The sequence below is a fragment of the Rattus norvegicus genome, chromosome 8 (assembly GCF_021556685.1).
Source record: "Rattus norvegicus strain SHRSP/BbbUtx chromosome 8, alternate assembly SHRSP_T2T, whole genome shotgun sequence".
Classification (NCBI taxonomy): domain Eukaryota; kingdom Metazoa; phylum Chordata; class Mammalia; order Rodentia; family Muridae; genus Rattus; species Rattus norvegicus.
The window spans coordinates 71,809,816-71,833,387 of record NC_141541.1 but is presented as its reverse complement, the minus strand read 5'-3'; the positions used below and the strand labels follow the sequence as shown (position 1 = coordinate 71,833,387).

The 23,572-nt window shown below is 46.0% G+C and overlaps 2 protein-coding genes across 4 annotated transcripts in view; one reads left to right on the top strand and one right to left on the bottom strand.

The window, feature by feature from the left end:
* Nucleotides 1-8,784, top strand: part of Smad3 (SMAD family member 3) — a 126,980-nt gene extending 118,196 nt beyond the window's left edge. The window contains exons 13-14 of one of the 2 annotated variants that reach the window (XR_015626385.1): nt 810-1,050; nt 8,047-8,784. The gene's annotated coding sequence lies outside the window, so the exon portion shown is untranslated. Of the gene's footprint in view, nt 1-809; nt 4,018-8,046 lie in introns of those variants that run through there. The other variant, XR_015626384.1, reaches the window with a different exon arrangement.
* The window catches only part of Aagab (alpha- and gamma-adaptin binding protein), a 38,526-nt gene that overhangs the window by 3,082 nt on the left and 11,872 nt on the right, over nt 1-23,572 (bottom strand). The window contains exons 2-7 of one of the 2 annotated variants that reach the window (XM_087560393.1): nt 22,021-22,211; nt 21,812-21,908; nt 21,453-21,542; nt 19,369-19,452; nt 2,884-2,966; nt 1,780-1,873 (exon numbers count right to left, since the gene is read on the bottom strand). In XM_087560393.1, coding sequence (XP_087416519.1) covers nt 1,780-1,873; nt 2,884-2,966; nt 19,369-19,452; nt 21,453-21,542; nt 21,812-21,908; nt 22,021-22,211 — 639 coding nt within the window. Of the gene's footprint in view, nt 1-1,779; nt 1,877-2,883; nt 2,967-19,368; nt 19,453-21,452; nt 21,543-21,811; nt 21,909-22,020; nt 22,212-23,572 lie in introns of both variants that reach the window. The other variant, NM_134398.2, reaches the window with a different exon arrangement.

Below are 23,572 nucleotides of genomic sequence, written 5' to 3'. Positions count from 1 at the left end.
GCCTAATGGGTTGTGCCCTGCTGGGCTGTTGGACCCTCTCTACAAATGAGCAGTCACTACCCATCCTTACAACACTGACAAGGGAGAGGACACCGTTCCCATTTACAGCTGTAACTTGCTCCAGCAACTTGCTCTGAAAAGTGCCCTCCCCTTGCCACACACTCGCAGGACAGGGTACAATCGTGTAAATCCACTTTACAATGGCCATACCTAAGCCTATTAGGACAGATAACACTCTCCACAACTGGAAAGCAGAAACACAGAATAACCCACGTTTAAAAACGAACTCACCTAAACGCCAGCCAGCTATCCAGAGTGGGGGCTGTTTTAAACCATGTTTGCTTAATATACTCTTAATACAAATCCTTCACCATTTCTGCCTCGGCATATTACTTAAAGATAGAGATTTGTTTTAGTTATGTGTATATTCGTGTGTTTCTGAGAGTGGATATGTGACAGCAGAGACCAGAAGAGAGCTTTAGATCCCCCTGAAGCTGGAGTCAGGGTGCTGGAAATCAAGCCTGCATCTTCTATGGGACACTGCACTCTCTTCACTGCCCAATCATCTGTCTAGCCCTGGCACATTCCTTCTTCCACAGTGACAGTGGTTTCCCTGACCCTAGTATCCAGGGGACCCCATTCCATGACACACCAGTTCCACAGAGAAATTTTTGTTGTTGTTTTCTTTTGGGGGGGAGGGGTTGAAAGGTGGAGGGCAGATATGGAGGGATGGGGAGATGAGTGGGATTGGGTGCATGATGTGAAATCACAAAGAATCAATAACAAGTTTTTTGTTGTTTTAAATTTAGATGGAGCACTGAAGACAGCAGCATTTAAACGTGGGAAAAGGAGGAGAGCGGTCTTGCAAAAACATGCAGAAGGGAAATCGGGGGATGCTGTGCTGGTGAGGGGAGAGACACTGCTTCAGTGACGCACTGTCCACAGTCCTGAAGATTGCTCAGTCAAGATGTGGCTGGGAAATACTAGTTAGTGGCACAGAGGTCGCAGGTGGCTTCCCACATTTGAATGTCAGAATGGGACACAAACAAGGTGAGTATGCAAGTGCATGGATGAGAATGGGGTTAGTAGGCTGCAGATCCCGACTGCAGGGACAAGGTGAGGAGAGAAGGCTGCACTTTCCTTCTCTTTCCGGTGTTCCTATCCGACAAGCACTTGAGTTTCTATGTGCAAAGTCAGGAGAGGGTAGTCTACACAAGTTAGCACTGCACATGGCTCATGATGGCTCACAAAGCAAGAACATCACCTCTTTCCCCTCAGAAGTACATCATGGGTACTGTCTACTAACGCCCTTGGCTTGCTGGCTACTATAAGGACAAAGCAGGTGCCAGTGTCTGGCTCACTAAACTTCTCTAGGTTTCACAGCCACAACACATATTCTTTACAAACCCCGAAACCAGATGACATGCACGCATGAGAGAACCTTTGGAAGTTTAAGACTGTAACTCTGCTCACGTGACACACCAATCACCCTTAGTTTTGACTACTGTTAAAGACCATGAGAAACTCACAGAAAGCAGAGCTGGTCACCATTTGGCTGTCTGTCTGAGGCAAGATGATCTGAATCAAGATCTTGTTAAAAGGATGGAGGAGAAAAGCCACTGTCTGCCCTTCCTCCTATCTGACAACTACAGGGGCTCATGCCCAGTGGCACGCCATACATTTTCTTCTCCATGTTTAAAGTCAACTCTCCCCTCAGTGCTTTGTGGCCAGGTGTCTGAGTTCTGCTGCTATCTCTGGGGAGCTCATGGAGGAACTCACCAACAATGCTGTCAACCTGTGCACCTGCTGGGCCACACGCGCCACTGCGATGCCCGGGGAGGGACTCTGTCCTCTCAGCTGTTGGTGATGGCTCCTGCTGTTGGGGAAATACAGGGAAGCAATAATTTAATAGGAACTATTTCGGTGAGAATTCCAAAACGGTTTACTCTTCCCACCCCCAGCTAGCTGTGGAGAAGCACTGACAGAACTAAAGGAGGAGACAAGCAGGAACAAGGTCACATTCAAACACAAAGAGCTGCAAAGCCACTGCCCCAGCTGAACTTTTTTCAAGGAAAAACTATGAAATGTTAGGATTTTGTTACAGAATGCTAGCACATGTTTGCATCATTTAAGATCCAAGTCATGGGCTGGAGAGATAGCTTAGTCAGGAAAGGACACGTCTTGTGGGCATGCAGATTAGCATTGGGTCCCCAGGACCACAGAGAAAAGCCAAATGTAACGCACTGAGGCAGAGACAGGAGGTTCCACAGGGTTGACTGGCCTAATTGGTGAGCTCTGGGCTTAGTAGGAATCCCTGTCTAGGAACATGGCTGTGTTTCTTAGGATGACCCTGAGGGTGTCCTCTGTCTTCCACATGCACCTGCATGTACACCGCAAACATGAAATGTGGATAGAAACTGTCTGGGAAGATGATGGTGGCGTGGCACCTTGGCACCTGGGTCTGGCAGGCTGACCAAGTGACCTCACAATGGAGATGCTGAGCAAAGAGGGTGAAACGGACTGTCGGCTCACTCAGAGCCAACCTGGGACCTTGGTAAACAAGTATTGAAAAAAATAATTTTCATTTTCTATGCAAGATTATTCTTGCATATTTAAAAAGTACTCTAGCAAAAAACCAAAAAACAAAACAACAAAAAAAAACCCTGCAGGATATCCCTGAGTGCAAGCCTGCCGAGCTAAGGGGGGTGGACTAGCATTCCCTCAACAGGGGTCAGGCACGCTGGGGCACTTCAGATTCTCCCTTCAACTGCGGACATCTCTGCTGCCTCTTAAATGGAAACGAGAAAAACGATGAATGTGTAAAGCTCTGTAATGGCAAGGGTATTAAAGTCAAAGAGGAGAAGAGATGTGAAAATTCTTTACCTCACACTGACAGCTCTCTGCTGATCCAACGCTGCGGCTTGCTCCAGCCAGTGAGTTGAGAAGGCTGAAGCCCTGGCTCCTGTCTAGAGAGAAACATCGTGAATGTTGTCGGTATGACTACAATGACAAGCAAAGGCTCTGACCTCAACTCCACCTCTAACCATGCTGGTAAGAGTTTAGATCTGGGGCTGGAGAGATGGCCTTCAAGAAGTCCCGAATTCAATTCCCAGCAACAACATGGTGCCTCACAACCATCTATAATGGGATCCCATGCCCTCTTTTGAAGACAGCATACTCATATGCATAAAATAAAATAATAATAATAAAGAGTTTAGATTTGAAATGTCCCGAGGGCCTATGTGCTCAAGGTGCTACTGAGAGGTGATACAACTTAGAGGAAGCAAGGTCATTGGGCACATGTCCTTGAAGAGGACACTGGGAAGCGGGCCTCTTCTCTTTCTGCTTCCTGGCCACTCTGTGGTGAACAGTCATCTCCATCAGATACACACAGCATGATAAACTGTGGAGTGACAGGTCCCAAGAAACAACTACAGACTGAAACTGCAAGCCTTGTACAGATTGCGGCCTTGTAAATTGGTCATCTCAGGCGTTTTGTAACAGTGATACAAAGTTGACTAATGCATAGTCTCTTAATTCTGATCGTCGTTTTAAACAGAATATTAGTCAAGGTGAAAAAACTAGCAGGCTATTACACACGAATACCATTCCATGGCTTTATTTGCAAGTTATGACAGCAGTCCAGAACATTTCATACGCCAGCTTAAAATCATTCCTACAATGTAAACGGGAGTGTGACATTTTAAAATAGTGTCATTTTGCTACTGAGGGTCTAGGGTCTTGTGATGGTTGGCATATGCTTGGTCCAGGGAGTGGCACTATTAGGTGTGGCCCTGTTGGAGGAGGTGTGTCACTGTGAGGATGGGCTTGGGGACCCTCCTCCTAGCTGCCTGAGGATGTCAGTCTGTTCCTGGCTTCCTTTGGGTGAAGATGTAGGACTCTCAGCTCCTCCTGCCCCATGCCTGTTTGGATGCTGCCATGCTCCCACCTTGATGATAACGGACTGAACCTCTGAACCTGTAAGCCAGCCCCAATTAAATGTTGTCCTTTGTAAGACTTGCATTGGTCATGGTGTCTGTTCACAGCAATAAGACCCTGACTAAGACAGATACAGTGTCTGAAACCGATCAAAGAATCACCCAGAACAGACTAAAACGGAGCCCAAGACTCAAGGCTGCTAAAGCTCACTCACTCACCAAGCTAGGCAGAAGCCATTTATCTCAGCTTCCAGCAAGTGCTCCAGTCAACAGCACTGGGATCAGACAGGGGACTAAGGCTTCTGCAGCCTGTATCTCTGGGCAATACATTCACCTCTACGGGGGCCAGAGCCTGAGGTCAGGCTCACCTAAATAGCAGGTAGTTCTCGCTCTTTGAGCTGTGGATATCCAGGACTGAGGGACCTCACTTGCCATGAGTGTGTATGTGCTGGCTGACTGGAATGAAAGGCAGACTGCACAGTTAACACAAGTGCCTCCTTTTTATTACTGGAAACAACTTAGAGTCAGGGTTTTTTCAACTGTAATTCAGAAGTATCACAAATCTCAACTCTACAGTTTGGCATTCCCTGAACTTGTAGGCAGGTTAGACCAATACCTCTCTTCTTACAGGAAGGAGCCAGGCAGAGGGGCATGCCACCCTACAACACACTATAAACCTCTGGGCACCTTTGTTTTTTCTATGACCATCCATTTTTAAAATCTTTATTATTTTATGCTTTGTACATTTAGACACAATTTTAAAACCAGCAGAATGTTTAATACTGTGATGCTAACAGGTAAAATTGTGAGGAAAAAGAGGAGTGGTGGGAAGAGATGGAGCTTATGATCAAACCCTAGCTTCTCTCATGGCCCCAGCCACCTGCATGAGCTCAGACAAACCAACCCCACAGTGCCTTGGCCTGCTGGTCTGTGAACCATGGTCGCTGAGCACGAGGTCCTGGACTCAGAAGCCCAGGGCTGAGAAGAGACTCTTGGCCTCCTCTCCTCATGCTTCTTGGAATTTGCTGTGTTCAAGTACTTTTTTTCCTTTTTTACTTAATAGATTTTATATAAATATATAAATCTATATATTTATATTTATTTAAAATCCTTAGATGTCAAACCCTAAAGCACTGACAATGAGCTATGAGTTTAGGTTAGAGTAAGCTGAGGGAGCTGTACTCAGCGCTTTCTGATACACAGTGGAGGATCAGTCAGCTAATCAGAGGGTTCATTGGTCCCTCTGCTTCTAGTTTACGGAGGTCAGACACACATACATTTAGACAATTGAGAAAAGAATCCATTTTTGTTTATTCAAAGCAGCCTGCCTGCAGGAAGCGTTGCTTGAAAGGCTTGGCTGGTGTCTTGCACACTGGACCTTCTGTTTAGTGCTCTTCAAGGCTTGGCTGGTGTCTTGCACACTGGACCTTCTGTTTAGTGCTCTTCAAGGCTTGGCTGGTGTCTTGCACACTGGACCTTCTGTTTAGTGCTCTTCAAGGCCTGGCTTGTGTCTTGCACACTGGACCTTCTGTTTAGTGCTCTTCAAGGCTTGGCTGGTGTCTTGCACACTGGATCTTCTGTTTAGTGCTCTTCAAGGCTTGGCTGGTGTCTTGCACACTGGATCTTCTGGTTTAGTGCTCTTCAAGGCTTGGCTGGTGTCTTGCACACTGGATCTTCTGGTTTAGTGCTCTTCAAGGCTTGGCTGGTGTCTTACACACTGGACCTTCTGTTTAGTGCTCTTCAAGGCTTGGCTGGTGTCTTGCACACTGGACCTTCTGTTTAGTGCTCTTCAAGGCTTGGCTGGTGTCTTGCACACTGGATCTTCTGGTTTAGTGCTCTTTGTAGCTCTGCCCACAGGCACCAACTGCACACCATTCTCAAGGGAAAGAATTATGTAAATCTCTCTTACTTGCTGGTACCCCCGCCCGCCCCCCAGCTTCCCAGGTTTCTGGCATGGGAATGCCATTCCTATTGAGAAGGTCCTCTCCCTTCAGGTGTAGGAATCAGATACTAGACTAGGAAGGAACAAATCAAGGTACTTAGCTAATTCTTCTAGAACTTCGGAGATGCAGGAGGGGCAAATTTTTTATGAAAAAGAAATTAGTCAGGAAGCATAAAAGAGCAGTCACTGCTTACCAGTAAGGATCCAGGCACACCAGCGCTTATCACTGTGGTTGCATCCAAACCACATTCTTACTGTTTTCCCTACACAAATTAAGCAGTCCTAACTCAGAAATCAGCAATGCCCCACAATCCTAAACTGTCTGAGCACCACCATGATGCCTGTGGGAGCAAAGGTGCAGCCAGCATTGTTCCATTTACCTCCAGGTTGCATGCAGAGGTGTACAGAAGACTCAAACAAACAGAGCATATGTCCTGTATACATGTGTGTAAGTATTCCAAAACGCGGAAAGTCTAAAACCTGGAGAAACTTGGACCTAAGCATTTAGGTCAGGAGCCCATACTACATATTTATGATAAGGTTTAATTTATAAGTTAGACACAGTTAAGATAATAACCACAATCAAACAAGTATTTAAAGCAGAATACAGTAATAAAAGTTTTCTAACTGATTGGAGAGATGGCTCAGCAGATAAGAGTACCGACTGCTCTATGGAAGACTGCAGTTGGTTTCCAGCAATCACATGGTAGCTCACAACCCTCTGTAACCCCAGCTTCTGGTCCAAACACCACATACACATAAAAATAAAAATAAAATAAAATCCACCTTTAAAAGGAGCTCTGTAGGACAGCTACTCTCTTTCCAGACATTTCCACGTACTGAACTCACTCCTCTTGTGACAGTGGGAGAAGATACTCTAGGAATTTCGGGATGGCTTCTCTTCAGTTCATCCCAAGTGCCTAGACAACCAGCATCATTAGCACTGCCTCTGAAGCCACTATTAACAAAGTAGGGGTAATGTGAACACAAGCACTGAAATACCTCAGCAGCCAAATGACAGTCAAGATGGTCACCGGGTGACTGCGGGGCAGGGGGATTGTGTGGGATAGGCCACTTACATGGTCAACTCATCTCCTTGGGTTGGATGGTAGAATATGCCACCTTGTCACGCAGAAAAGCACACAAGTGGAAAACAGGAGTTATTTATTTCTCAAACTTTTGGGGTAGTTTGCTGATTGCAGGTGACCACACCACAGGTAAAGAGGGACCACTCTGTATTAAATTCATCCCCAAACCACCTGGCTCCATTCTAGTGGTCCAGTGAATTACAGATGGGAGACAATGGTGCCACTAAAAGCAGCAGCAACAACAGCAACAACAACAACAACAACCTAGCAGTGCTTGTTATTAACACAGATTCTTCAAATTCAAGCGTTCTCTGTACTTAAAGGTGTTCTTACAGCCGTTCCCACTCTGTATAAAAAGCTTCCCTGTAGTGAACCTCTTATATGTTGTGATAACCAGGGCCACACATTCTAAGCACAGCCAAAGTACTCTTAAGTTTGTGGAGATGTCGTACCCACTCTTTAATGATAATCTTAGGCCATGCCACATCATCTGGGTTATACAACCTTTAAGGAAGGGCACAAATGCTGTCACCAGGACCAGGAGAAAGAGTCTACATTATGGTAGCGTATTCCATTTCTTCCTGGTGAGTTTAGGAAAACAACAACAACAACAGACACTGGAGAGATGGTTCAGCAGTTAAAGAGTACTGGCTGCTCTTCTAGAGAACCAGGGTTCAATTCGTAGCACCCAGTAGCAACTCACAACCATCTGTGAGTCCAGTCCCAGGGGATCTGATGCTGTCTTCTGGCCTCTGTGAGCACTGGATCCACATGGTTCAGACATAAATGTAAGCAAAACAACCCTACACACGAAAAAAACCAAAGCCAAACCAACCATAAAATCATAAAACCCTTATTCTCTCACTTGACTGCTGCTTGAAGTCTTGAACACATCATTAAAGCAACGCTTACTTAGGCTCAACTGGACTCAGCCATTCACGTGGTTTTGGCTTGTGGTAGATTCAGGAAAATGCACCTCTGCTCTCTGCCTGTGACATAGGAGAGCTGCTTGTAAGTCAAGAGCCACTCATACGAGAAGGTGTAAGGTCACGCTTTTCTCAATCTCTGTTGGCTACAGAGAACGAAGTACAAGGAAATGACAGCAGCAGGGACACTAGTAAGTGCTGGAGTGAACGTCCTCCTCCTCTTGCGCACACACACAGCCTGAAGATTCAACGGAACTTGGGAATGAGCACCATCTTTCCCACCGTCATGAAGGAGAGCTCCGCACTACTCTAATGAAGGCTCTACTGTGGGTCCTACCTCCTCAACCTGGAGTGCGCGCCAGAACAGTCTTCCAACAGCAGTGAGGACTCCAAGGAGGCGGCTCTCTGACGTGGCCTGTAACCAGCTTTGGCAACCACAGTGGAAGAGCAGGGTGGTCAGCAACAGTGCCTCCAGGGTGCCTAGGAGGGAGCTGCGAGCAGTGCTGTGTGTGACACTCCTGAAGGCCATACCTGAAAGGCATGTCGCTGCTTCCTATCCCCACTAAGTCCCTACAATCCTCTCCCTTACCATCTACTCCTACTCACTATGCCTAAATATGCATGGAACAGCCAATGACATTCATTCACAGGTAAGGGACAGTCTGAGCGCTCGGGGCATATCTTGGGTTCCTGAATGTTGTTTAAAGGCTGGACTCCAGTACAGCTTTATGGGAATTAGATGGCATCCATTTCAGCGGACGCTGCCTCTGCCAAGCTCCCAAAGTTACACAGGTACAGGCAGACTGACTAGAACCCTCTTTGTTGGCCATTCTTCCTCTCACTAATTTGATGCTTTATTTTCCTGTCACATTAAATTTTTTATTTAATAATTTTTCACTTCTTAAAAATGTACACAGCTGGATGTGGTGACACATGTCTACAATCCCAGCACTTGGGTTACTGAGGCAAGAGCATCAAGTTCAAGGCTAGCCTGAGCTACATAGATGATGACAATGATGGTGATGATGATAGAATCTTTTAAAAGTAAATGACATAAGATGTCTACTTTCTCAGGTGAATGTCTCAGGCAGCTGTGAAAACTGAGGCCTTGTAGTGTGGGCTCTCATTTCTTTTTTTCAGTTCTTTCCCTCAATTATAAAGGCCAGCTTGGCCTGCATTCTGGAATTTCCACCATGGAATATCATTTACTCAGGACACTTGGGGGCAATAGATGATCATTTATGTGATGCTTTAATAGACACTCAATTCATCTCACTTGTAATGGTAAAATGGAAGAGTACTGCATGGAAAAGTTGCTTCTACCCACTACACAAAGCCCAGGGCTCTCTGCCTACTGGGGACAGAGTAGCAACTCTTCAGCATTTGTTAGTCTACCAGCTCCTTCCCTGGTTGCCCAACCATCTTCATCTACCACGGTGCTACCTGATGTAATACCCAGAAGCCAGCAGTGCAGAAAAGCCCTCCACAGAACTTGCCAGTATTCAGCTTATGAAACCAGGGACAGGAACACTGTGTAACATAAAATTGACACCTAGCAAAGGTGTCATGTGCACTACCCTCCTCTGTGATGTGTAGGTTTCAAAAAGGCTGAGTCAGAACACAGTGTTCCAGACTATCCAGCTCTTATAGCTACTACCCAAGTTCAAGGCTCTGCCTCGAGCAAAGTACTTTACAACATGGCATTCTGATGTACCAAGTGAGAGACAGTACTGGGAACTTCAAAGGGGAGGGGATGGGAACTTAAAACATGTCACATTTGTCATAAGGCGGTGACCCACAGTCTCTACTTTCATGGCAGTGATAGTAAAGAGATATTACCAAACTATAAATGTCAGACCCTAGTGGTTGCTTTTCAAGCCATAGACCAGGCTCTGGTGGGAACTTGGGGAACAGAGCAAGGAGTTGAAATTTCATCTATATCCTTTCCTTGAGTTGCAGCTTGAGCTCAGATTGAGGAAATTTAAGGCATAACAGCAAAGGAAGGAGTAAGCAAACTGAAGAGGCTAGAGAGCACCAAAGGTGCCCTGAATGGTGAGAATGGGTCTTGTCCACTTCATTTCCTGAACCATTTGTGGTGAGGCCTCTAATGCTGAGTAGAAACTATTGGTCCCTGGAAGTCTGACCTTCACCATACAATGGTGTCTGAGGACTTCCTATTGGCCAGAGCTTAGAAAGCACAACAGACCTCAAAGCTCAGTGCTTTTAGCTATTTTCCCTGGTAGCGCCTGTCACCAGGGGTATTTTAGGCACTGTTTTCTCCCAGGTACTGTTCAATGCTACAGATAATGCTGCCCATGGCTGTGTGCTGTGTGGAGCTGGGTGTTATACATACAAAAGTAGGAATTTGTTTATCTCCCAAGCATCAAAGTTCATTCCTTTTGAGGTAGTAATGCATTCACTGAGAATGTTACATCTGAAGAAACAAGACACTGACGAGCCAATAGCAGAAACTCCATTGTAAGTCAGCACACAAGTCATGTCTGTCAGGAAGATCTGCATATCCTTCTAGTATGGTCATATACTGTATAACATTTGGGTCAACCATAGCTTGCAATGCAGAACAGCAGTGATCTAAAAGACCCTAGGAAGCTTGGGGTGCTTTTAATAGGAATGGCTCCCATAGGCTCATGTTTGAATGACTAGAGACCAGGGAGTGGCACTATTTGAAAAGATTAAAAGGATTAGGAGGTGTGGCTTTGTCAGATGAAGTGTACCACTGGGGATGGGCTTTGAGGTTTGAAAGTCCAGACCAGGCCCAGTGTCTCTCTCTCTGCCTACAATGTAGTTCTCAGCTACTGCCCAGTGTCAGCCTGCACGCTGCCATTTTTGCTGCCATGATGATAATGGACCAAACCTCTGAAATTGAAAGGCAGCCCCAATTAAGAATTGCTTGGTCGTGGCATCTTGTCACAGCAACAGAACAATGACAAAGACAGCTGAAGAAGCCTGTTGTCTGTTAATGCCTTAATGTGTTATGACAAAGCCATGGTGACCCCTGGTGTTAACAGGCCCACTGCACTCACTACCCATCACTGAACACCCACAAATGTGCACAGCATACACTACTTGAAAAGGATAACAAATGATGCTGTGGTTTTTATTTTTATTTCTACTTACAAAGGAAAGTGTATTGCAAAACTACTCACAGCAGTGTCCTACCCCTGCTTCCTATGTTTTGTGACAACACAGGTGACTGATCTATACCCTCTGGGCTTATGTGAGCACATCTCCTAATGTTCATACAATGATGGCTTCACCTGATGATGTCTTTTCAGGACGTATTCCCCTATGAAGCAAAGAGGGACTACAATGATTGGTCTGTAACTGTATAAATTAATGTTTGCTTTTAAACCTGGTATGAGGTTTAAAAAACCACTGAGTACCTACAGGGTATAACCAGTCATAACTCAAACTGAAGAGAACGCCAATCCATCTTGACTCCAAGTAGAATAATGAAAGTGCACTGCCCCACTCACAAGTGACTCAGCACTGTTTGTTGCATTAGCTAGCAGGAAGCCTCGCTCTACTTTCTTTGGGTTAAGCTCAGGGACAAGGTTAGGACTAACACCACGCTATTTGGGTAATATAAAAGGATTTAAAAACATTAAGCAAGAGAAACCCCAAACCTCAGATATAATCATTACCTCCAGTCAGTCTCATTGAAGTCTTGCTCACAGCAGAGCACCTAGGCTGAGACAACTTGTAGCAAAGAACTCCCCTGGCTCTGCCAATGGTTCCCATGCAGCCAGGGCCACTTACTTAATCTCTCTGTGCTCAGCTCTCTAGTGCACTAATAAGTGCTGAACGAAGCACCCACAGCATGGTGGAAACAACACTCTTGCTCAGAGACCTGCGGCCCTGTGCCACCTTGGCTAAGTCACTTCATGTATGGACAAGTTACCTCCCCAGTGCCTCTTTCTCCTGTAAAAGAAAGGAACCACACCAAATGCATACATGGTGACACTAATGCTTCCCTCTGGCTAACACATATAACAACTGTGTCAAAGAAAGTAATGTTCCTTACATTCTATAAACACAAGGACAGGAACTGAGGAGATGGCTTGGCAGGGTAAAGTTCTTGCCACAAAAGTGCAAGGACCAGAGTTCAATGCTAGGTAACCATGGTGACTCATCTGTAAGCTCAACATGTAGGAGGCAGAGACAGGGATAGTCCGAGAGAGAGCTGGCTAACCAAAGCAGCCCAAATGGTGTGCTTCAGGTTCAGTGAGAGACCTTGTCTTGAAATATAAAGTGGAAAGTGACCAAATAAGATACTGATGTCAGTTGGGGATTTAGCTCAGTGGTAGAGCGCTTGCCTAGGAAGTGCAAGGCCCTGGGTTCGGTCCCCAGCTCCGGAAAAAAAAAAGATACTGATGTCAACCTTGGACCTCTATAAACACACACATGTACATAAGACCCCCCGCCTCACAACTGTGAATACATATTCACATGCAGCCCAAGAACCCAACAATAAACCTACAGGGTCATTATCATTTTTCTTTAACAAACTCGCACCATGCTCTTGGGTGCATCTTGCTTCATTCCTAAACATCTTTCTCTCATGCTTATGCCTAACCTCTATGTTAGTTTTTAATAAACTACATACTTACACATGTGCACACACACATGCATGTATATGTGTGTGCATTGCAATTTCCTCTCGTTATGGCCACCATTCTTCCCATGTCCTTGATCATTCAGTCACCCTGAACTTAATCTTGTCCCGTTCTCTGAGGCAGGATCTTACTATATAGTCAGGCTAATGTCAGATTCAGGGACCTCCTGCTTTAGTCTTGAGTGTGTTGGGCTCACAGGCATGGGCCACCACACCCAACACCCTACGTCCACGAGAACTTTCTTTACCTCACAGGAAGACTAGGAAGAAGAGGGGTGAAAATGAAAGCTGGTAGTGAGATAGAAGTGTGGGAGCACACATCACAGAGAAAAATGTTTTGTACTGTTTTCAGAATAACAGCACAGAGTAAAACAAACAGCCTTTCCCAGAAGACCAGCTCTACCTGCTGAGGCCTTTGATTTCTTTATGAGATTAATTGCTCATGGGATGCTGTCACACAGCGCTGAGCTGTTACTTACAGCACTAGTCACGAAAGGGTGGGTGATCATCTGGCAAGGATGCCATGATGCTATCCCTGTACTATTTAACAGGCAAGCCCAGAAGCTCTTTAGAGTTTTCTGCCCAGGGCCATCGAGAGAGGCACACCCAACCCACTGCTCAATATCAGAGTTTAAGTTAAGTAATTCTCAAAATCCCCTTAGAGGTGAGTGTAATGTCTGATACAGATTCTGCCCCTACTGGACCTCCACTAAGAACCACTCAACTGAGGCATGCCTAAGTCGCCTTTCTCTCACACGGAAGACTGGTATCTTCTGTTTTTTCCTGGCCTTCTCCATCACACAGCAGCCAGAGTCCTCTCTCAGTTAGATTATGCCATCTCCTCTACTCAAAGCCTTGGTGAAGTGCTTAGTTTTATCTGAGTAGATGCCAAAGTTTTCAGGATGGCTTGCAGAGCCCTACATACCCAAGCGCTCTATCCGTTCTCCCATTCTCTCTGCCCTGTAGTCACAGGCAGCGCCTGCCTCTCCTTCAAATGTCAGGGTGTGCTCTCACCTTCTTCCAGGTCTAAATCTCTACCTGCCAAGGGACCTAATCTGACCACCCTATTTATATTACAATCTACTCCAAGCTTCAATGCCCCCTTTGGTTTACTTCCCCACTACCTGTCACCTTCTAGAACCCTCCATAGCTCACTCGTGTCCTGCTGCCTACTGAGTGTTGTTCCCACAGGGAGTCTGTGGGTGCAGACATCGACTGCTCGCAGTGTAAATCGGGTACAGGGCCCGAACAGTGTGTGCTCAGCAGGTAGCCCCCGAGTGAATGTCACACTAGAATCTGAAGTCTACACCAAGGACAGACTGGAGGCCAGCAGAGGACAGCCCAGATGGCCAAGGGCAGCGTCTGAACAACTCTTATTACAATGGCAGATGCCAAGGAGCACAGGTGACCTCTGTGTTGTGCTAACAACCCAAGTCACAGGTACGGAGGAGGAAGAAGGGACATACTCCCTACCTTCACCTCTCCAAAGGTGAGCTAGTACTGGCCCTGTCTTGTCTTTCTTCCTGTGGCTTTTAAAAGTCAGGATTCAGGAATGTGAAAATGCATGTCACTGGTGACTACAGAATCAGAGGCCAAAGCTTTCAAAAAGCCCAGTTCACTCTCCCCGATTGAACACACTCGCACAAGTCAAAACTAGACGACTACTCTGTGCTAGCAGTTCTCACCATGGCTATGTAACTGAGTCCCTGTGGCTCTTAATACTGCAGCTGCTACCCATCCCCCAACCACTTCATCTTCCTACTAGACTGGCCCAGACAGCACTGGCTTCAAAAGTTCCCAATGTGCAGCCAGGACTGGAAGCAGCTGATGAAGACTGACTTCATCATATCATACAGATCAAAAATATAGCCCAAGGCTAGAGAGACAGCTCGGTGGTTAAAAGTATGTGCTTCTCTTTCAGAGGATCCTAAGGAGTTTGGTTCCCAGAACCTGTCTCAGGCAGCTCACAAGTGCCCAAAACTCCAAATTCCTAGGCGTCCAATGCCCCATCCAGGACCCCACAGGCACTGCACACACTGCATCCCACATACACATAATTAGGCCTTGACACTGTCACCTAATTTTCAGTAGGACAAGAAGTATGGAGGAAACATCCTTACAGTTTAGTAATTTATAAACATGACAAATTAAATGCATGGAGTTCAAAGCACACAGGGATCTGGGAAGCTGAGCTTCACCCCAAACCAGTCAGAATGTCTAGGAGGGCAACCAAAGCTTACTTACTAAGTTCCCAGGGGATAGCAAGTCGCCAGCCTGGTAATGGGCGTGATACTTCTTGACCTCTGTGCCTCAGGCAAAGTCATTTAACCTCTACACCTAACACATATTGGATACTTGAAATAAAATAGGATAATGAACATAATCTATATCTCATGGATATGAGGGATGCCATTCACATGTCCAAACCACTCCCTTCACAGTGTAGAATTCAGTGCTTTTAGTATAGTCACAAAGCTCGCAATGATTATCACCAAATCCAAAACAGTTTTCATGTTCTGATAAGGAAATTCCATCTCCTTAGCAACCTCTCCTTCAGCCCTGGGAACCACCAATCAATACTGTCTCTATGGATTTGTTTTAGATATCTTGTCTAAGCACAATGACACAAAATCTCTGGGCATAGTGGAGGCCTGGGTCATCCTGGTGTAGCTTGCTCGTACTTTTGTAGAGTGGAGTGAGTCTGCTGAATGGACTGCCCACTGGTTCTGGAGCTGTTTTCATCTATGGGCTATGGTGAATGACGCTGCTATGAGCGTTTACAAGGATTCTTTGCATGGACATGCTCCAGCTGTACCGAGTACGCCTAAGAGTGTGTAACCTGGGTGTGTGGTAGCTTTAGGCATGACTTTCTCCTGCTGTTGCTTTCAGATGAGTTCCTACGTGCATGGGGTGCATCTCAGTCACTCCCACCTCCCACTCCTGAGCCAATCTTCTTCCCAAGAGTCTGCATCCTATTTCCATGGTTGATCTGGGCTTCTGTTGTTGTTGTTTTGTGGCTTCTTTTGTGACTCACAGAGTTTAATTAGGGCTACATGCATAAGCATGGATGGAAGGTTATTTGCTGGGCAAGTTTAATAGCAGTTACATCACAGGAGAAAATGACTCCCCCTTCCCAGCAACCATTAACTGCCAATGGTTCCTAAGGTAGGTGGGGCTTCACTAACCCCTCTCCCATGATGGACCATGGATAGGCCCTTCTCTTATGCCTAACTTTAGACTTTCAGAAGCCTCCTGTGTGACTAGGTAGATAGCTTAGCCACTGAAGTAGCTGCGGTGCAAATAGACAGCCCTGAGTGTCCCCCACACCCACGTAAAAGCCAGGTGTGAAGGCCTGTGCCTGTCAGTATAGCCTAATCAGCAAGGCCCCAGGTCCCAGTGGGTAACTGTCTCAAGATTCAAGGTGAAGGCTCTGAGGAACGACATCCGAGGTTGACCCTTGACCTCTTCATATATCTATATCCCACCCTCCATACATGCATCCACAACACCTGCACTTATATACAACAGAAAGAAATCAGAAGAGGAAGGGGGACGTAGTAGCTGCTGAGATGTAGCCTGCTGGCATTCACACCACAGCTGCAGGCTCTCAAGGGGCAGAGGAAGCAGGCTGCCCTGGAAGGACCCTATGGCCTACCACACAATCACACAGACAGAGCTCTGTCTTTCTAGGGACAGACTGGAGGTTCTGCAAGATGTCCTACTTCTTAAGACCTGCACTTCCCTGGCTACATCACTTGCTTCTCCTAGGAGGAGGCCAGTTATTTTGTTTGTAATGCAGACCCAGTCCTCTTAACATGAAAGTAAACTAATGCTAAACTTTTGGGTCTTAGCTGAAAGCACATCAGAGTCCTAGGACTGTGGAGAAAAAGAAAATGAAGGCAGAGAGGCATGCAAACCCACAATGTGCCTCACTGCATCACACCTGAAGACTACTGTTCCACTGTTTAAACACGGAGGAGATAGAAACACTTGTACACAAAGATGTAGTCCTAGTTTGCTCTGCATTGCTGTGACAAACGTCAGGACCAAATCAACTCTGGAGAGGAAAGGGTTATTTTAGGTTAGAGTTGTAGTCAGAGAAGCCAGGGCAAGAACTCGAGGCAGGAATTGAAGCAGAGTGCACGGAGGAACACTTTTTATTGGTTGTTGCTCAACCTGCTTACTTATGACTTATGCTTACTTATGACCCTTACCCAGAGGTCCTACGTGGGCTATGTCCTTCCACATCAACCATTAGTCAAGATGCCCCACAAGCTTGCCCACAGGCCAAATGGAGGACATGGAAATATCCTCTTCCCAGGTACCTAGCTTATGTCAAGCTGACAGAAAACCAACCTGTACAGAAGCAAAGTACACTCTGTGTGTAAATTTACACTTGTCCAGGACCTCCCCAACTACCAAACCAGTCCCTACTGCGTTATATCACAGCCATAGGTGAGGCCCCTCCTGTAGACCTTATCCCCTCTACATTACATGGACAGCTAACACTGTGAAACTGCTAAGGGGCCCCCTACACTGGTTTAGGGAACAGTGACAACAAAGAGTCTATGTATGTGTGTGTGTAGACATCTATTCATCTACTCAGATGGACACATTCCTTCCAACCATTTCCAGTGGGCCATTTTGTTAACTCAAGGACATGGGAGGCCATGACTTCACTGGGAGGCTGCACAGTCATAAACATGAATTATAAGCCACCGTTTCTTTAATGTATGAAATGGAGGTCAGAGTTTTCAAAAAAAAAAAAAAAAAGATTAAAGCCAGAAAGCTTCACTGAATTTTTAGCTATTTCAAGAAATGTATAACAGGCAGTACTGAATAGAACTTTATTCTAAATTGATCTAATTTATGGACCATATCTTAAACTTAGTTTTCCACTGTACAGAGGCTGAAGCAGTAGCAACTATGACAAATGCTCAATGGAGAAGCGATGAAGCAATGAAGGAATGAATGAGCCTGGATGGAAACAGGACTCGTCAGATACATCTGATTCTCCCGAACGTGAAAGTGGGGAGGATGAAGGAGAAAGGGAAGGAAAGGAGAGGAAATCCCCTTGTGCTAGAAGGGGCTTTGCCAAGCGCAAGGGTTAGTTAGATGAGAGGTCAGGGCACCAACCATGCTATCGACAGCTAGGACGAAGCACTCTGTACCTACCAAGCTGGCCACCCACTTGCCCTTTACCTCAGGGAAGGCAGGCTAGACTGACTGTAAAATACAGGTTTCCTCAGTCCCTTCTGCAGTGCTTTACCTAACACAGCACACTGGCTCAGGCACCACTCTCTCAACTGAACTGCAGTCCATCCCCAAACCTCAAAGCTAAGTCCAACCTCTAATACAGTGAAATGTAGCGTTGTCTGGAAACAGGAAATGAATACAGGTTGTGTGCCTTAGGGTGAGTCCTAATTTAATGTCACTACTGGCCTTAGAGGAGAGGAGATATGAACAAAGACATGCACACAGGGAGAAACCATGGAAAGATTAAAAGTAACAGTCACAGTCAAGGAACTGTAGGAGCCAGAACCAAGCTGGGGCAATCCTTCTCCAGCAACTCTGGACAGAGGTGGCCCTGGCACCTCAAATACTGAGGCAATAAATTTCTGCAGTTCTAAGCCATCGAGTCTGTGAGCTTGTTCCAAACACTGAGCAAAGTAATGCAGGCTCCAAGAGCCAATGTCAGCCAACTACAGACTACATGTCAGACCTGGCCTTCCACCTCATAGCCATGGCCATCACATCCCGCAGGGCCAACAGTCACCCTCAGGCTGCGCAACAGCTCAGAGTTCTCTGACCTGGGGCTCCACTTCTGCCTCCCACACACCACCCTAATGTCAACCCTGTGGAGATCCCACCTCCAGGTCTCAGCACTTGCTTGCTAAAGGAGAAAGCCCACATCTCCTGGCTGGTGTTCTGAAATCTAAGGGAGTTCTCCCTGCTATGTGAGACTTGCCTAGGGGCTTTATAACATAAACCCCTTGCTCTTGGAGCCATGTCTCCCCCAGCTAAGCATTCTCCCCTTTCAATTTTGACCATCCCATGAAGAATGGTACAAGAACCCATGCTCTGCAGAAAGCCTTCTCTATATCAAGACTAATGCAACAGCTGCACATATGACTGTGTTCATCACACCACCTTGCTTGCCTACCTGGCATCTGATAAGTACACTTAAACACCACTCACATAAAGAGCCCAGAAACGGTAAAGAAAGAGAGTACTACAAAAAACCCACAGGTAGACTAGCAAGTTCTTTAATGATAAAGCTCATACCTTACAATTTTAGGTTTTCTTAAAGCCAAAGGCAATGTGAGGCTGTCTTAGTCAGGGTTTCCTGCTGTGAACAGACACCATGACCAAGGCAAGTCTTACAAGGACAACATTTAATTGGGGCTGGCTCACAGGTTCAGAGGTTCAGTCCATCATCATCAAGGTGTGAACAGGGCAGCATCTAAGCAGGCATGGTGCAGGCAGAGCTGAGAGTGCTACATTTCACCTGAAGGCTGCTAGTGGAAGACTCAATTCCAGGCAGCTAGGGTGAGGGTCTTAAGCCCACACCCACAGTGACACACCTACTCCAATAAGGCCACACCTAATAGTGCCACTCCCTGGGCCAAGCACAAACAAACCATCACAGAGGCCTACTGTAACATTCACATGCTTGCTGAATTACCTACTCAACACACATTAAACATCCCAACTCTCTTCCTTCAACTGAAGACTTGAGAATTGGAACAAAAATTCCATAGACTCCTAATGGTTCTACATATATCCAGAAAACTTAAAACATGTTACGGAGTAAAAGCAACGCTGTCTAGTTACTCACCATTCTTCATCACGACATTGGACCAGACATTGGCATTCAATGCTTGTACAATCCGCTTTACGCCTGTAGATTCAGGGAAGTCATCTGCCAGGGAAAGAAACACCGATCTGTATACACACCCAGATATATCTACACATTGATACATATGCCTATACATACCTGAAACCATGCTTTTAAGTAACTGGGTTTAATTATCTTGTTTAGCTGTTGCTTCATAACGCATTATGTATAGAAATAAACGAATGAAGCAAACACAGGGCTCAGAGCTCCTGTGAGAATGGTCAGGACTGAAGGGAGTTTTGTGATCAAGCTATTTCCATCACCTCACCCATGGAATCCACTCACAATCTCCAGAAAATGCAAGTTCTTATTAAACAATCACAGGATAGCACTAAGAACAGTAATCTTGGGGCTGGAAAGATGGCCCAGTGTTTAAAGAGTGCATGCTGCCTCACTGATAAATGAATATTAGCCCAGAAAGCTTGAAATACCTAAGAAAAAATTCACAGATCATATGAAGCCCAAGAAAAAGGAAGACCAAAATATGGATGCTTCATTCCTTCTTAGAGAGCAAAATACTCACGGGAGGAAATACAGGGACAAAGAGTGGAGCAAGGACTAAAGGAAAGGTCATCCAGAGACTGCCCAACCTGGGCATCCAACCCATATGCAACCACCAAACCCAGTCACTATTGCTGATGCCAGAGGTGCTTGCTGACAGGAGCCAGATATGGGTGTCTCCTGAGAGGCTCTGCCAGAGCCTTACTGATGCAGATGAGGATGCTTGCAGCTAACCATTGGACTGAACAAGGGGACTCCAATGGAGGAGTTAGAGAAAAGACTGAAGGAGCTGAAGGGGTTTGCAACTCCATAGAAGAACAACAATATCAATCAGACACCCCAGCGCTCCCAGGTACTAAACCACTAATCAATGAGTACACATGGAGGGACCCATGACTCCAGCCACATATGTAACAGAGGATGGCAACCCTTGTCCTGTGAAGGCTCATTTCCCCAATGTAGGGTAATGCCAGGCATTGAAACTGGAGTGGGTGGGTAGAAGTGGGAGCATCCTCATAGGAGCAAGGGGAGTAGGGAGGGATTATGGGAAAGGGGAGAAAGGAGAAAGATTTGAAATGTAAATGCATAAAACACAATTAAAAAAAAAAAAAAAAGGAGTGCTTGCTGCTCCCATGTCAGACGGCTCACTGCAGTTCCAGGGAAGGATGCCCTCTTCTGGCCCTGGAGGTGCCTACATATAAGTATGCACGTACATATACATACATATATAGACAACTTTTAAAAAATTCTTTTCTTTTTTTTAATAGCCCTTACCCCCAAAGAAAAAATTGGCTGGAAAGATGGCTCAGCTGTTAAGAGCACTGGCTGCTCCTTCAAAGGACTGGAGTATAATTTCCAGTATCAACATGGTACCTCACAACCATCTGTAACTCCAGTTCCAGGGGATCTGACGCCCTCTTCCAGCCTCCTTGTGTGAAGTCACATGCACAGTGCACAGACATATATACAGCCCAACATTCAACACATAAAATAAAAAATAAATTTTACCAAGAAAAGAAAGAAAAAGAAATGGAAGGTCCAGATGGCTGCAGAACAGAAGGCAGGCAACACACAGCTGCCTGGGGGAGGGGAGTGGGAGGCTCTGGGTCTATTTTTGGCTTGGGTGTCAATAGGTCTGGCATGCTTCCTGAAGTTTCTGGAAATTCAGCCTTAGCTCACTATGAATTTAAAAAGAGGAACATAAAGTCCACATACACACACAGGTCTCGCCATCCTCGGCTGGCAGTGGAGAAACAGGGCGATAACAGTGGTTTTCAGCAGCTATCTCTTACTTCATCCATTTAAGCACACATGTGCGTTCTCAAAACTTCTAAAATGGGCAGTGGAACCCACCGAGCAAACTACGCCCGTGCTGGGAGGATCATGGCAATGGGTCTGCTCAAAGCTTTTCAAACTGCTGGAGAAATGAGGATTTGTGGGCTCTCACTGGGATCACCCTTGGTTAGAGCAGAATCTTAGACCTCAGCCACTCGCCCCACTCCCTCCAGACGGGGAGCACTCACCGTCCTCCTCAGGTAGCTCCTCTGGGCAGAGCTCCACCAGCTCAAAGCCATGTTTGATGCACCACTCTTGAGCCTGTTGTCGGTTTATTCCTAGAACAGCATGCAAAAGAATGTCAAGTAACCATATGGTAAAACATGACTGACCTTCAACACCTTCCCAGACCTCAACGTTTCCCCCAAGGTCAATGGCACTCTAAAAGCATCAAAAATAAAGCTGCAGGATGAAAATCATGTCAGCCTCAAAGTCTGCTGAAAACAACCAACGTGACCACTGTAGGATTTCCAGAGAGGCACATGGTGAGCGGAGGACACGGGTGGACCTGTCTTTCCGGGAAGGTAAATCTGCAGGAAGGTCTTACCATCTTCACACACTCTATCACAGACCAGGATCATCACCTCAGGCAGCCATGTTTCTGCCAGAGGAAGCCACGAGGAGACGCTGTCAAGACCTGATTTCTACAGGGGCAGAAACAAAAACAAAGACACACTGAAGAACGAAGCGAGCAGAGGAGAGGCAGGAAGGGTGTGAAAATGTCTGACTGCAGGTGTCACAGAGACAAGCGCTTACCTGTGTGCTATCAAAGTAAACTACAAACGCCTGGACTGCCTCTGCGATCTCGGCAGTGACCCGGCACTTGCTTGGCACCACACACAGGTTGACCTCTGCAGAGTAGTACTTGTTATCGATGGTCCAGGGGTAAAACCTCACAGCATCGCTGGAAGTCGCTTCCACAACAGCATCTTCTGTTCCAAGGATATCTAATAAACAACACAGTCTCATGGAAGGCCCAGACTGACACACTAGCCAGTTTATTCGGTGAGATAACCAGATTGACCCAGAGCCTCTGCTGCTTCCCAGTGAGCAATGAGTCTAAAGAGCCTGCGCTTACCAGGAGGGTTTCTTCCCTAACAATCATTACAAAGGCAATGGAGACCTTATTTACATCATGGCTTTCCTCCTTTTTTCTGATTTGCAGTGCTGCAGGACCTACCAGTACTTGTCAAGTGCTGTACCACTGGCTGCACCCTTTTTCAGAACACAAAATTCATTAGCTCTAGTTTAGACAGTAGTGGGGGTAAGGAGGTGGGGTGGAAGCTACCTTGATAAATACCCAGGAAAGAGCAAAGAGAAAAGGAAGGATGAGGGTATATTAATTTTACTGTGTAAGTCCTCCATGGGAAGTAGATGACTGCAGAAATTCCTAACTACTCTGCACTTACTGCACGCTAAGAGGATGAGCGGATTAAGGCTAAGCCATTAATAAAATAGAGCTGCATATATTCCTTGGGCTAAATGCTTAGACATTAATTCAGTTAATGAAACAAAATAATAGATACTGATAAATGGTCCCAGTTCTATTTATATCCATTCTTGTTCAGTCTTTGAAAACCATCCAAATCCTTATTTGACAGAAACACCACTGGCAAATTTAAAAACATATCAAAGCAAATTAAATGTTTTCCATTATAACTAAATCTTTCAAAAATTTATGTGCTGTGCAGGTAGGAAAATTTCACTACAGAGCATGAATCACTGCTGGGCGAACACGCAGAACTATGGTCACAGAGCCGTAGGAATGCACTGGTCCCTGCACCACACAACATTTAGAACTGGGAAAGCTGACTGAAATGATTCTCACCCACGCCATCCCCGCCACCTTCACCTCATTCAGAGGTGAAGAACGAGTGTGCTCTATGCGCACTAGGGTGTGCGGCTGTGTGCACTGTGCATACACAGAGACTGGTGAACACATCTATCGCTCTCCACCTTATTCCCTTGAAACAGGGTCTCTCATCAAACCTTGGGCTATACCAGTGTGCAGGAGGCCCCTGCGACTCTCCTGATGCTATGAGTGCACCTGCAACCATGCCTAAACCGTGCCTCGTGTGTGGCCACGCCCAGCAGTGGGTGCTGGTCTTTGAACTCCTTGTATGCCCAGCAAGAACTTTATGTACTGAGCTATTTCTCCAGCCCTTGCCTTGAGATTTTTGCCCAAAGCAGTCAGTCATTCCTCTTAAAGGAATAGATCTGTGTCCATGTCTGAAACTGACCCTTGACTTCTTTAACTGGAAATTCTGCCTCACTTTCACTTTCAGTTACAATCCTTTATTTAATTTTA